Source organism: Macrobrachium rosenbergii, chromosome 16 (assembly GCF_040412425.1).
Source record: "Macrobrachium rosenbergii isolate ZJJX-2024 chromosome 16, ASM4041242v1, whole genome shotgun sequence".
In the NCBI taxonomy this organism is placed as follows: domain Eukaryota; kingdom Metazoa; phylum Arthropoda; class Malacostraca; order Decapoda; family Palaemonidae; genus Macrobrachium; species Macrobrachium rosenbergii.
Genome location: NC_089756.1, coordinates 49,082,696 through 49,098,130, shown reverse-complemented (window position 1 = coordinate 49,098,130; position 15,435 = coordinate 49,082,696). Strand labels below are relative to the sequence as shown.

Here is a 15,435-nt window from a genome sequence, read left to right as displayed (position 1 = left end):
GTGAATGAGCATTACTGTATATCATTACAAAGCCACTTCATGCTAATTTGGTTGTTTTAAGAATGGATAGTCACATCTCCTTTCGAAGCAATGATTGTCAGCGCAAATGATCCCAGTGGCTATGTAAAAAGGCAACACTAATCTAAGCCAGTTTATTACCCTCCCCGAGAAGGTTATGGTTTATATTTGGCTTGTTTGCCTGCCTCTCTGTCAGTAGAATTACACAAAAAGTCATGTGGATTTTTACAGAAATTTCAGCAGAGGTGGGTCGTGTGATTAGCGATAGGTAATTAGACTGGGATAGATGGGAATGTAATTTGTGGGGCAAAGGAACATTTTAAGGGACTGGATTGCCCAGCAGCATTCTTTCGAATGTTCTAGGCTTTAGAAATCGAAACATTATGTATCACTACCATGTATTTTGACCTCCAAATATTCATATTTTATTTTGCATTCCAACAACTGTCTCCGAATGATAAAAATGTGTCTATAGGATTTGACACTGGTTGAGGGGTATGCACTCCCCAAGTGTTTTTTGCTTGTTTTCTTGGTTTGATAATTTCCAGTGGAGGCTGATGTTAGCTGAAAAGCCATTTTGACATTTGCCATAAATTATACGCTGCTTTGGACGTGCTTTTTATTTCGACAGACTTTCATCAGGAAAAGCAAATGATAAAATATTGTAGTACTTTCCTGTATAAGTCAGAAATTAGAATGAGGGTTTTTCAATTACATCTCTGTATTTCTTCCATTTCTTCACATCCTAAAGTTATTACTTCATGATGCCTCTTACTTAAAATATTGATCATAACTTGAAAAATTCAGTGCTATCTGTTTCTTGCAGCCACAGTACTGCTATGAATGCCTTTTGGGTAGTGCTGCAAGTTTTGTGCAACAACCCATAAACCCAAGCTAAACCAACCTTTTATCCTTGCTTTGTTAACAGTTCTTATTTAGCCGTCCAACCTCTCTGGCTTCACCTTGTTTCAATCTTCACCGCTTAATATAAAACAAAGCTTTCAGGCAATTCCTGAGTCCAGTGTGACTCAGTGGTCATAATAATAATAATAATAATAATAATAAATAATAATAATAATAATAATAATAATAATAATAATAATGGCACTCTGTATGCCGTTGAGCATTTAGGTTTCACCAACACACCTGTCAACGAGACAATACAGATGATCCTCGAAAAGGTCTACAGGGAAGAATCTAGCCCGATTTTAAACATCCCAAAAGAGTCCCTCTGCCACCTGCTGGAGATCTGCACAAAAGAGGCTCCATTTATCAGTAAACTGGATGACTATGGACTCAGATCAATGAAGTTACCATGAGTTCTCCCCTAGGTGTGCTGTTTACCTACCTCAGCATGGGAGTTATCGAGCAGGTTGTCTTCAGCAGGATCCCAAAGCCTGTTCTGTACATAAGGTACAGGGACAATACCTTTGTCAATGCTGCCTACGAGAAGAGCCGTAGGAACTTCATCAAACATTAAAAGATGAATCATTTCGTCACTTTATTCAAAAGAGAACTGCTGATAATGCCATCCCCTTCTTGGACATCCATGTTACCAGCACTCCCCATGGCTTTGAGATGAAGGTGTACTGGAAACCATTCAACGTCAGGTTCTGCCTCAACAGCAACGGAGTGCCTAGATAAATTCAAAACATTGTTAATAAATACCTACATCAGCTGCGCCCTCTCCCAACGTTCTTTGTAGTGCCACCTTTGACAAACTTAAATATGTCTCCCAGACACTAGTTAACAGATATTCTTACCATTAAGTTACAAGGGCATCAAGGAACGGTGTCAACAGGTAGTTTCAGCGGGAGAGCCAAACAAGGACCACAAGTTTACTCTACAGGGGACACATGAATATGGAGTATAAGAAGGATAAGGCAGCCCTGAAGAACAGTACTTGGGCTCATGTAACTATTGCTGCAGTAGACACAAAAGTTAACCTTACAATCTATTATAAGGATCGGAAGACTCTTGAAGAACAGCCCCTCCGTCAGCAGTGATCCCATAAAGAGGGGATGAGTGGTCTACCAAATGCTGTGCCCCAAGAGTGGATGCAACCTCTTAAGAGGATTGCCATCCATCTACATGAAGGGGCTGTGTACCAACATTGCATGAGGGAACACAGCAATGTTCCCTAAAGCCAGCAGATCATAAGGAATACCACAATCCTCAACAGCAACATGGACCACTACCACCACCTCCACTACAAGGAGGTCTTCATCATTCTTCAGAGGAAACCTACTCTCTCACTCAAGAAACCCTCCTCCTGCTGACCACCATCAGGAAAACAATGAGGCATGCCCCTGAGATAATGCTACAGCCCCCCTCCTCCTCAAGCCAGTTTCAGTTTCATGTGTCAAGACTTCTATTTTGTCACAATTGCAACTATCATTCAGGATGACTATTGTGTGTTTGTGTGTGTATGGTTACATTTACTTTTTCAGTTTCCTATTCAGTATTTTATGAGTGAAAGGCAAAAGAAATATTAAGTGAAAAGTTTAATTCTGAAAAATTTCAACATCAATTTACAAAAATATATCATTTGCATATATAAATATACACTATTACAATTAAACATGGCACTTGACAGTACCATGTATGTATACCTCAGTTAATTTCTCAACCACAAAACTATAAAAAAAAATTCTTATATACAGTGCATACAAACAACTCAACTAACTTGTAATTAGCTACATTTCAAATGGTAATATCATAAATATAATTTGATATATTGAAAAGTATGGAAATATAGGGTATCATACTACTGTATTATGGATATCATCATAAGGTAATACTGTATTACCTGTACATCTTTGACGATAAAAAATCTGACATTATCAGGTAGCTCAACCATACCAATAAGTAAACAATCCGAGACTAATTCTCTACTGTAGCATACTGTGCTGTACTTAATAGCACATAAACCATCAGTTTGCATAAAGCCTTGGCTACTGAAGTCATGAAAAAGCAAGTTTGCTATAGAAAACTTTTGTCAAGTGATACACACATCCTAAATTTCTCAAAAGTCCTCGCTCATCTGACATTTTAAAACAGTGCTGATGTACATAGTACTTAGATAGCAGATCAAATGATTCTTAAAACCATGAAAACAATAATTTACCACTTTATTTCTTGACAATGCCTATTGTTTGCTATACTGATAAGATTTACCAATATTTTCTAGTTTTTTCTATGTGAAGTCTTGCTTTTTCCTAAGTAATGTAAAATCAATACAGTACTTTAATTCATGATCAATTTCCTTTCCCAAAAACTACAGGTGGCAAAAAATTATTCACAGGAGTTGCAAACTGCTTAACTAAAAATTCTAAAAGTGGCAAAGACTGGAAAAAAGTATTTACAACAAGTCTCCCAAACATAATTTAAACAATCTTCCTCACAGAATCTCAGCAGTGTAGGCCGTAAAACGTAAGTCAGGACTTGTATTGAACACAGAGAAATGAGTTTCACCAGACTACTCAACATAGTACAGTACCATATTTAAATATAAGATGTCAGGAAAGTGGACTTAATTATATTCTGGTGTCTTTTTACTTCAATGAAGGTTTTAATACTATGAATAGTGCTATGAAGACTGCTCTTGGACATCAAAGTCTTACAAATTTTGAGCAACATATGACTGTCTTTTGAAATCAACAGTGTAATAATAAGGTTGCTATCAACTTTGAAAATCAAACCTATTCCAACACCTCTCATGCAAATGACACTTAGGTTACAGGCTTCCTTGTGTTGAAAGAATCAAGATGACAAAAAAATTCCAAGAAAAATTTTGGCCTTCCATGTCACATAAAAAAAAAAATTGAATCACCACATCTATTAATAATTTTATAACAACCCTTATGCAGGCATATATTCAAAATGCACACCAAAAGTTCACCATTATGGTATATGATATAAATATAGTTATATGGTGAAAGCTCTATACTGCTGATACAAATTCAAAAGTTCAGTTGATTTAAGATATTTTTATTACTCATAATACCAAACTTCCCAAGTATATATCATTGGCTACTATGATTAGTACCAATATCTTTAAGTTGTGATTCTGTAATAAGTTAGACCATATACATTACAAATCATGTACACTGTACAGACAAATATAACATTTTTTTAACTGTTTTATTACTTTTTACTAGTAACAACTGTGACATTTATTTGAAAATTATCCTCTCTCAGTCCAGAGGTATAAGAAAATCACATAAACTATTGTACTTGCTCTGGCAAACAATACTGGTCCTTATAAATGTGTGGTCAAGTCTTGACATCAATAGATAATGTATCTATGATACAATATCTAATACTTGAAAACTCGAAGGGCCAAATCTATCAATATAATTATACAAACAGTACTAGTAAACAAAATACTGTCCTGATATGCAGAAAAACACTTAAACTAAAGATAAACTATTCGAAGAAAAATTTACAACATCCTTACACAAAAAAATCTCCAATTCATGTACTCTTCAGTCGCAAACCAATCTGCTAATTAAATAAGGATCTTTATATTGAAAAAGTGATGCTATACAGTACACTTTCTACTGTGCAAAACATATATCAATGATAACTCACAAATATTCACCATTTCCTCTTCCTGCAAGACTAAACAACTTTTACTTCCTTTCATTTCATACTCTTGCATTTTATAGGATTTTATAACAATTTTAATTATGGAAGAAATTAAAAAGAAACTGTAGAAACTATTTACTCCTCAATGGTATGAGACTGCTAATAGGCTAGTTCTTCATCTGAAGCCTTATTAGGAGCTGCAGGTGAAGAAACTACTTCTGCCTCTCTGTCACCATGAAACTGCATTATTAAAGATGATCCTTCTTCATTGGTGGCTAATTTTTTCCCATTTTCTAAAAATGAAACAGATTCCTCACTTGAATGCTCATTAAGAATAGCAACTGTAGAGGCTATTACCTCTTCTCGAATACTGTGCCGATCTACCACAGAAGGGTCTTTGGTAGCTTCTTTACTGATATCAGAGGAGTCAACTTGTTTGACACTGTCTTGTGCTGACTCAGGCTCATCATCTGGAGGTTCATCTCCAACTGGTATTGAGCAAAATCCACGTGCAACACGCTGCTGATACTGAGCTTTTGCTTCTGGTATCATTTCCATCAGTTTTTGAAATACACCCTGTAAAAGAAAACTGATGAACTATAGTAATTAAACAGATTTTTCTCATAAACTATAAGAATAAATATTTCTCAAATAAGTTGGATGCCATAATGTTGTTATGCCTGAAACCAATTCTACTAGAGTATTTGAATGTTCTTATAATGGTGAATGAATTACATTCTGCTTGTACATTTTGGTCTTAAGTATATTGGTGATGATTTTTTCAGTCCTTGATGACTCCCTAATGAAGGTGCTGATATGAGAGAGAGAGAGAGAGAGAGAGAGAGAGAGAGAGAGAGAGAGAGAGAGAGAGAGAGAGAGAGAGAGAGAGAGAGAGAGAGAGAAACTTGTTGAATGGTTCCACTTCAGAAGGTGTGAGAATCAGTTAACTCAGGCCCTTTCTTTTTATTAAATGTATGCTTAGTATACATTTTGAGAGGAGCACTGATTAACATGTTATAATTTTTACCACTCTTTTTATCTCTCATCACCACCCTGCCTGCAACCCACAAATGCTGACTAATATACAGATCTTTTTGGTTGTGAGATGGACTCTTGCACTAAGAGCCTGGAGAGAGAGAGAGAGAAAGTCAAAGTTCTTTTTGCTTTTGAACTTCTTAAAAGGTGGAGCCAGTACATCAAATCAGCTCTCCACTCTTAATTGTCAGAGTATGACCTTTTCAAATTTATGGGAAAAAAATTTATTTAATTCCAGTCTCTCAATCAATGCATGACTATATTAAGAGGCCTCATAAGGCTCTGATATAAAAGATCCATTTCCTCATAAAAATTCCATACAGTTCTCAAGTACTTTTTTAATAATAATCAAAGAGTAAAACAACTTATGGACTCAATTTTTACACTTCTACAACTTGTGGAATGGATTTGTTTTTAAATGTGGTGAAAATTACATCAACATCAATGAAAGGAGTTGGACAGCTATTTAGAAAGTGACCAAAGGAAATGGATGTACAGCAAATGGCAGAACCTTTAGTACTGGCTACATACTGTAGTGGTACCCCTGAAATCGGTAGGTGGAGTAGTGATAGAAATGGAGGAGAGAGACTCAATAAGAAGAAAAAGCAATACTAATGAAAAAAGTATCATGAAAGACTGCATTTATATGTGTGTCAAATTCAATGTTGTTAGAGTATACCAGTATACCCAGAATAATAATATAGACAGTAATATAATGTATAATTGTTTTTGTGGATGCTGTTGTTATCGCCAAAATCTACGGGTGGAAAAGGTTAGAGGAGAAAGAGGTGTTGTGCCTTCCCCAGGCATCAGTTAAAGTAACATGACTGAAATTTATAAATTAATATAGACAGCAATAACTACTGTATAGCATTATAGTCTCATCATAATCCTGCATTTTCAATGTAGAGTACTTTAGAGTGCTTGTGACTCATTAGTAAACTCTGAAAGGCCTATAAGAATATCATCATAAACATCATTAAGCTTAAAACAATAACAACCAACAAATATTTTACCTGAGCACCATGGTAATTGATGATACCAATGCAACTGACACCTACTCTCTTGAGGCACAAGTTTCCAATCTTTTTGCATGTCAAAGCAAAAATGACTGGTACAGAATGGTTCTCTGCCTGCCTCAGCATATTCTCTACAACTTCATCTAAAGCACCTGCAAGAAATTATGAATTAGTTTTTTTTTTCATTCTACACTGAAAAAGTCAGTGAGAAAGGATTTTGGAGTGAGGCATCTTACTGTTTGGTTAAGAAAAAAGTTAGTTTTACTGTTTGGTTAAGAAAAAAGTTAGTTTTAAGTGTTGTGTTAAGAAAAAGGTTAGTTTTAAGTTTTCCTCTGACAGATTCAGATGGTTTTGGCTTATGATATGAAGGGAATATAATTAGTTAGCCAGAAAGGAGCAGATATGAAAGGAGGAGGACGCAGAAAATCAAAGTAAGGACATAAATAAAGCCATAAAATAGGTGGGAATTCAGGTAGAAAGTGCTCAAGACAGAAGAGAGTGGAGGGAACCCATTTCATGTCTAACCCTGCACAGGAAAATCTGACTTAAAAACAGTAATGATGAAAATTATATTTAAAGTACAGCTCACTATCTGTTAATGACAACTTATTTAAACAATTTTTATTAATGACAACTTATTTAAACAATCTTTTTTAAATGTGCAGCTGATCCTCGCTTATTTGTGGTTCAGCATTCGTGGCTTCACCTATTCACAGATTTTTCTGTGGAACATATCTCAAAATTGTTTGCGGAAAATTTGCCTAATCACAGATTTTGTCGTACAACGGTACTCGCGTTCTCAAGATTCACGGACTCACATATTCGCGGATTTCTCTGTGGAACATATCTAGCCATTATTCGTGGAATATTCACCCATTCGTGGTATTTTTCACTGAGAAATATTCACTAATTACTGTATTTTTATATCATTCTCATGACTAAATGTACTTTTTGTGATAAAACTATTAAAATACTCAGGTATAAGCATTTTTAGAGGGTTTTTCTTGTGTTTAAACTATCAAAATAGGCAGTTCTAAGTGTTTTAGAGGAGTTTTAAGTATTCGAGGATTTTAGCTATTTGCGAGGGGGTGCGGTACATATCCCCCACGAATATGTGGGGTTTACTATACTACATTTTCATGTTATTTTTGTGACTAAATACATTTTTTATGATAAATAAAATTATTTATTACTTTTTAAATATTAACATTAATGTAAACACAGCAAAATATCAATAAAATGTATTTTTTTATATATGTAACTTTAAGTAATTGCATAGCAATTGGTTTCTACTTTAATGGCAGCTTTAGATTTAAAATTCGCGGAAGTGCTCTTCTGTTTGGTCCAGGTAAGTGCCCCACCCACTTCCGGGGAAGTATAGGTACAACATAGTTAAAGAGCTCAGTTCGTTTCTGCCACTCAATGACCCTACATCATTTGTTCAGCAGCTTTGTTTTGATGTTCAGGAGTATTCACCGGATGGTTTTGATTGTTATCGAAGGATTTGGTGAAGTATTCTGCACTTTGATAGCCTCTGCACTATATTTTCTTAGTTTAGATAAGCTTAGCTTAGACTTTTGTGAATTATTTTACTTATTATGTCAGACTTGAGTGTGTCTAGTAACCGGCATTGTAGCAAAGGCTGCAGTACTAGGTTGACTTCTAAATATGACGCTCATTCAATATGTTTTCATTGCCGAGGACAAATTTGTTCTCCTGACTTGACGTGTCAAGAATTTAGAGACTGGGACAATGTTAAATGGAGAATTTTGACTGCCCATTTAGATAAGCTAGAGAAGGCTATACATAGAAAGGCAGCCGACAGAGCCAAGGCTAGAAGTGTTGAATGGACCGGTTTAGGAGTGGAAGACACTAAGTCTTCCACTCCTAAACCAGTCCTTTCAACACCTGTGACTACTCGCTCGCCTATTCCTACTTCTCTCGCAATTCAGTCTACTCCTCTACCTAGATTCCATCCCTCTCGCAATTCAGTCTACTCCTCTACCTAGCTTCCATCCCTCTGAACCTACAGTATGTTCATGCCACTGCCAATCTCAAAGCCCGGATCAACAAGAAATTCGATGCATTAGTGAATACAGTTGCTCAAATAGGAACTTCATTAAGAGTCCTTTTGGAGAGGGCAAGTGGTGAAGCAAGTGCAAGTGTTGTGTCAGTGAGGGGGGTGGCTTCTCGTCCCACCGATGTTCCTAGACGGAGGTCCCTGCCAAACTCCCCTACACCTGGGAGGCGGCAAACCGCAAGTCCAAGGGAGGTCAGTTGCTATTTCCCAGGTTTCGATGGCTTCGCACTAGAAAGGTATCCCAGTAGACCACACCTTATCTTCCAGTGGTTCTGATTCAAATGAGCCTAAAGGACATAGTTGGCATTTTCATGATTCCTCCACGGCTTTAAAGAGGCATGTTTTGGAGGATCAGAGCCCCTTGATCCCTCGTAAGTGCCATAGGGACCAAGAGCCCTCTTGTAGCTATTGGAATGATGGACAGCTCCCACTGGATACAAAGCTCCCAGTGGCTCGCGAGCACCCATTGGCTCCCAGGCACCACATGGCTCACAAACGTACAGAGGGAGCAGATCGCCCCATGGGATCAGAGCTCCCAGTAGCTCCTAAGTGCCCAATGGGATCAGAGCGCCCAGTGGCTCCCGGTCTCCCAATGTCTTCTAGCTCTCAAGCAGTTTTGGTCGATGCTTTCGAAAGTTCGTCGGATTCAGATGTCACAATAACAGTAGGTCAACCTGTTTCTGCACCCTCTGTTAAGTCTCTTGATACGAAGGCTGTACCTTCACCTCCTGTCCCAGAGAGCCCGCAGGCAACATTTAGTACCTCCGACTCAAGATTCCTCTCTACTTCCTATTCATCAACAGTTGAACAATATCCTGGAACTTCTGAAGAAACCTTAGAGGAAACTCAACAGGACTTGGAGCTTTCAGTGATTTCTTCAGCAGAAGAGGAACCAGAACAAGAGCAACTTTTGTCATCGTATGCTTCCCTCTTAAACTATTTTCTGTTTTGTTTTCCTTCATATTTCTCCACCGCAGCACCTTCTTCACCTGGGTCCTCCTTCACGTTGCGCCAAACCGTAGGATCTACTAAACTCCCAAAGATGAATCTTTCAATTTCTTCCAAGAAGGCTTTAGCAGGCATTGACTCTTGGTTGTCTGAGAAGAGGGAATTAGGCAAGGCAGTGTTTTGTTCCCCTCCTTCGCACCTGTCTAAGAGGAAGTATGTGTTTTATGCGACCGGAGAAGTGCCCTCCTTGGGGGTTTCTACCTCCTCCCAATGGGACTTTTCCGTCCTGATTGATCCCGCTCGTAGCTAAGCTTACAACTCAGCTGAGATATTGTTTTCTGCAACATAACTCGGCCGTTTAGTGAAGGACACGTATAAGGTCTTTGAAATCTTCAGTTTCCTCAACTGGATGGTGGGCGCCCTGATGGAAAAATCGAAGATTGCTCCTCGCTGCAGGATAATTTTGCAGCAGATTGGCTCGAGGTACTCTCTTGCGCTAATAAGGCTATTAGAGACGGACATGTTAAAGAAAAGGGAGTTGTGGTGCTCCTTCACGACCAAAGGAGTTACCCCTTCACAGAGATCCTCTCTTCTCTTTGCCCCATTGGACAAGAGTAGCCTTTTCCCTTGAGCTACAGTAAAATGGGTGGTTACAGAGCTGCAAAAGAAAGCGACCCATGACCTTCTAGTGCAATTGGCCAAGCGACTGAAGGATTCGAACCATGCCGCTTCAGTGTCTTTCAACCCTAGACCTTTCTCTCCTATTCAACCAAGGCCCTTTTGAGGTGGCAGAGGAAGACCACAAGCTCGTCCACGCTCGAGCCCTAGATCCGTCCAATCTATCACGAAGAAATCCTCCTCAAGACCTGCCTCTAGCAAGTGAGGATCCAGTCCAACAAGGGAATAAGTAGTGCACCCAGAAAATCCGTGACTTCCTAAATCTAGAGTCCTGCTCTGCCAATGATTGGATGAGCCCGTTGGGAACCCTCTCCTTCATCGAGATGTTTGTACTGCTAGGGAGACCACATGCAAGGCCTTTACAATTCTTCCTAAAGGCCAATTGGAGCAGGAAGACTCTGCCAGACTCCTCTGTATTCCCCATCACGCCGGAAATAAAAGAAGACCTTAGGTGGTGGCTTGAAGAAGGGAGATTGCTTGTGGGAAAATCTCTGCTTCAACCAAACCTGAGCCTAACATTTTTCTCTGATGCATTGGATCTGGGTTGGGGAGCAATACTAGGAGACTTGGAAGTAGCAGGAACATGGTCTCCACAAGAGAGAAGGATACATATAAACCTGAAGGAACTGAAGGCAATTAACCTGGTGCTTCTGCATTTTGTTTCAGTGACTCGCGACGCAATGGCAGCAATTTATTTGGACAACACATCTACTCTAGCGTATATTCGGAACCAGGGAGGAACACATTCCTTTTCGCTGTGCGAAGTAGCCAAAGATCTCCTTCTTTGGGCTCGCAGCAACAACACCAAGATCCTCACCCGCTTTGTTCAGGGCAAGTTGAACATATCAGCAGACAAGCTGAGCTGTTGCAAACAGGTTCTACCCACAGAATGGTTGCTAAATCCACAGGTGTGCACTGACCTGTGGAAACTGTTTGGAAAGCTGTTGGTAGGCTTGTTTGTAACATCCGGGAATCGTCGCCTTCCCCTGTATTGTTCTCCGGCGCCGGACCCTCAAGCGTGGGCAACAGATGCGATGCTCCAGGACTGGTCAGACCTGGAGGTTTACGCTTTCTCTCCGTTCAGTTTAGTGAGGGAAGTCATAAACAAGTTCAGGAATTCCCACAACACGTCGATGATTCTGGTGGCCCTCTTTTGGCCTCAAAAGGAATGGTTTCCAGAACTTCTAGAGCTTCTGTCAGACTTTCCACGGCTCCTTCCACAGAGGAAAAATCTACTCAGACAACCTCATTTCAATCACTTTCATCAAGGTTTGTCAAACACTCTCGCTCTGACAGGCTTCAAACTATCAGGAAGCTTGTCAGAATGAAAAGTTTTTCAAAAGAAGTTGCAAACGCTACTGCTAGATGTAGACGCGAACCTTCTTCCAAACTCTACCAAGCTAAGTGGGCAGTATTTCGCAGATGGTGTAAGAGACATGCCATCTCTTCTTCCGAAACATCTATAGCCCAACTAGTAGATTTTTTACTTTACCCATGATCTTCCTGAGGTTTGTTGACACCTACGATCAAGGGCTACAGATCTATGCTGAATTAAGTGTTCAAACATAGAGGTTTGAACATTTCTTCAAATCCAGATATTTCGAACTCAAGTCATTTGATACCACAAAACGGAACACTCAAATGCTGGTTTCTTGGAACCTAGATGTAGTACTGCATTGGTCGTCAGGCCCTCCTTTTGAACCGCTTCACATATCTCCTTTTAGAGACTTATCCAGGAGGACTCTGTTTTTGATCGTCTTAGCCACAGCAAGACGAGTCGGTGAACTGCAAGCTCTGGATAAACAAGTAGGTTTCTCCCAAGGAGATGCAGTATGTACGTACATCTTCCAGTTCTTAGCAAAGAATGAGAACACTTCTAATCCATGGCCTCATTCATTCTCTATTTAGAGTCTTAAAGAATTGGTTGGACCTTCGGACCAAGGGAGAGTTTTATGCCCAGTGAGAGCATTAAAAATTATCTTGAGAGAACCAAGAAGATCAGAGACGATTTTCATAACCTCCGGTGTCAGTTAGGAATCTTCTGAGCCCTCTCTCCATGAATGCCCTTTCCTTTTTGAGAAATGTAACTGTGGAATCTCACTTGGGGATAAAAGGAGATAACTTACCTTTGCTAATGGTAAAGGCCCATGACGTGCGGGCAGCCGCATCGTTGGCTTTTAAGCGCAACCTCTCTCTTTCTGCTATTATCCAATCGACTTATTGGAAGTGTCGCTCGGTCTTTGCCAACCATTATTTACGTGATGTCGAAACTATGTTCGAGGACTACAGTATGCTGGGTCCGTTCTCCGCAGCTGGCGTGGCACTAGGGAATGAGGGGTAGGAGTAAGAAGCTTATATTTTTCTCTATCTCCTCGCCTTGTTTAAGGTCATTGAGTTATTTGCTTTTAATGGATGGGTAATTTTTTTTTATTGGTGTTCAGGTAACACGTTTTTTATGGTCGTTTTTTGGTTGGTGTATTCTGTTTCACGCCCAGGGCAAGGGCAATTGTTTTTGCTTAGCTTTGTCAGTCATAGGAGTATTCCCTAACTACAAAACTCCCACTGAAGTAGGGGCAACTCCTCACATTACCAGTCATGTCCCTATGGGTCGAGATGAGCTACGACCTAGAGGCAGTGTCTTCCTGCTCTAGCTCTCTCCCCAGGTAAGGTTACAACAAGCATAACACAATGCTAGTTTTTATCTATTTCAAATGCATTTCCATTTATAAATGTTTTTTGAGTAGTACATGTCCATACTTCCCACTTCCTGTCAATGTGGGATTCAGCTATGTAATTATTTGATAAGTTACACATATAAAAATGACATTTTATAATAAAATAAAGTTTTACATATACTTACCAAGTAATTACATGATCGGAGCCTTCCCCACCTCCCCGCACATGGACATAGATCATAGATGAACTGAGCTCTTTAACTATGTTGTACCTACAGTATACTGTACTTCCCCGGAAGTGAGCAGGGCAGCACCAAAACAAAGACTGCTACCACAAATTTCAAATCTAAAGCTGCCATTAAAGTAGAAACTAATAGCTATGTAATTACTTGGTAAGTATATATAAAACCTTATCTTATTATAAAAATGTCACTTTTCAATGCATATTTAAATATTTATGTATAGTACTCAACTCTACTTGTGAATTCCCAATGTTTCCCATATGTACTGTAAAAAGAAAATGGTATGGCTTGAATACTGTATGAGAGAAAATGGCTATGCCTGAATATAGGGGGAACTTGATTAGTTTTCACAAGTACCTGTAAGCCATATATTTTTAAAGGGTAATGTTGTAAGATGGCTTTGAAATGATATTAAAGTGTTTTAGGATGATAGTTTAGGGTATATTTGGTGTCTGAACTATTTAAATAGGCAGTTTATAAGAGTTTTTAGGAGGGGTCTTTGGTGTTTGAATTCTTAAAATTGGCAGTTATAAGCATTCTTAGAGGGGGGTCAAGTATTTGTGGATTTTAGCTATTCGCAAGTGGTTGTGGCCCCTATCCCCTGCAAATACCAGGGGTTGACTGTATACGATAATGTTACTTTGACTACATATAACTACAAAACTAACATTTGGTCAAGTTTCCAAATACAGTACCATATTGCCAATCAAATGTACTGCACTGGAAAGTACTCAATATAACATTATAGCACCATCATCTTACCCTGATTAATACTTAAATAACTCATGTTCTGCACAATGAAATTCAAATTATTCTAAAGACTGTAGTTACAAAAACTTAAGCTGTTTCTTCAGCCATATGATCCAGGTTTCTCCAGCAGTTTGCAAGTTCTTTACATTTCCTTTTACAAACGTAAACTTACAACTTAACATTTTTCACTTCACAATTAAGTTTAACCTATTTTAAGAGGATGAAAGAAATATTACTCTCATGACTGCTACTAATATACACTATTTAATCACTTGAGAACAAAATATTTTAGTAAATTTTAACAAGCCGATTTGTACCAAAATTTATCTTACCTGGCCCTTTGCATCTCTCAATATCAGGAGCAACAACAATGCAAGACATTTTACCCATTGCCTTTACTGTTGACCGCAGACCACAAACAAACCTGCGCCTGTAACAAAAATAAGGTTCAGAACATGAGTTTGCCTCTGAGTTTGCTTTTAAAAAACTGGATTAATCAACAAGATGTTCTTTCCTTTTGAGTTTCTTGTTACAGGAGAAAAATTTTCACAATCTTTCAATCAAGCTTAAAATACCAGTAAAATTACCATCTTGTCTATGCTTTCCTTAAAAATTTCTTCGTTTTCATTATGGTGATTGCAAAGGAGACAATGGAAACAGTATACTGAGGGAGGTGGCAAGTGGATGTTGTGGAAAAGATGTAAGGGTAAATCCACTATTGTGAATCTTATGTAACAAATATTGTCAATGTAGATGCCGAAGCAAAATATACATGAAGTAGGTTATCCCCAACTGGGTGCTTATTTCTCTACTTCATCTAATCAGGTTGGAGACAGGTCAGCTGACCTTATCAGTGTCATGGTCTTAATACTGGCTAAGGATCATAAGCCTGTCTTTCCATAAAACCCTTCCATCTTCAGAAACACCACTGAAGCTAGAAGCGAAGTTACAAGACAGATGTCATCCATCATTTCTACAACTATGACCTTCCCATACAACCAAACATGGTTGTCCAGTGATAAATAAGGCTTGCTGAAGTGACATTCAACCTTTTTAACCAAAAATTTAAAAGCTGCTATTTTAAAGTTGGTCAAACTATTCACTGCCTTCTGATCATTGTTGCCATTTCGTTACATAATTCTTCTTTATTTACAAAACTCGTTTACATTGAAAGAAATCCTTCAGTGGTTGCAGTAGGAATTACTTTGCCAATACATACTCTCATAAAAACATGGTCTTATACTGATTTTCAAGTTAATACAGTCCTCATGGACAAACTATATTCTAGATCTTTACCAAATTATAAATAAATGTCCAAATAAGCATTTCAGAAAGAGGCATCACAAAAAATACAGGAGTAACAAATGAGTTAAGGAAACAAAAGACATATGCTCTGAAGA

The 15,435-nt window shown here is 38.4% G+C and overlaps 1 protein-coding gene across 2 annotated transcripts in view; it reads right to left on the bottom strand.

The window, feature by feature from the left end:
- Positions 1-2,504: 2,504 nt before the first annotated feature.
- Positions 2,505-15,435, bottom strand: part of Sbp2 (SECIS-binding protein 2) — a 56,941-nt gene continuing 44,010 nt past the window's right edge. For both annotated transcript variants that reach the window (XM_067119095.1, XM_067119096.1), the window contains exons 8-10: positions 14,368-14,465; positions 6,660-6,814; positions 2,505-5,184 (exon numbers count right to left, since the gene is read on the bottom strand). In XM_067119095.1, the coding sequence (XP_066975196.1) occupies positions 4,768-5,184; positions 6,660-6,814; positions 14,368-14,465 (670 nt within the window). In that variant the 3' untranslated portion in view covers positions 2,505-4,767. The remainder of the gene's footprint in view (positions 5,185-6,659; positions 6,815-14,367; positions 14,466-15,435) is intronic.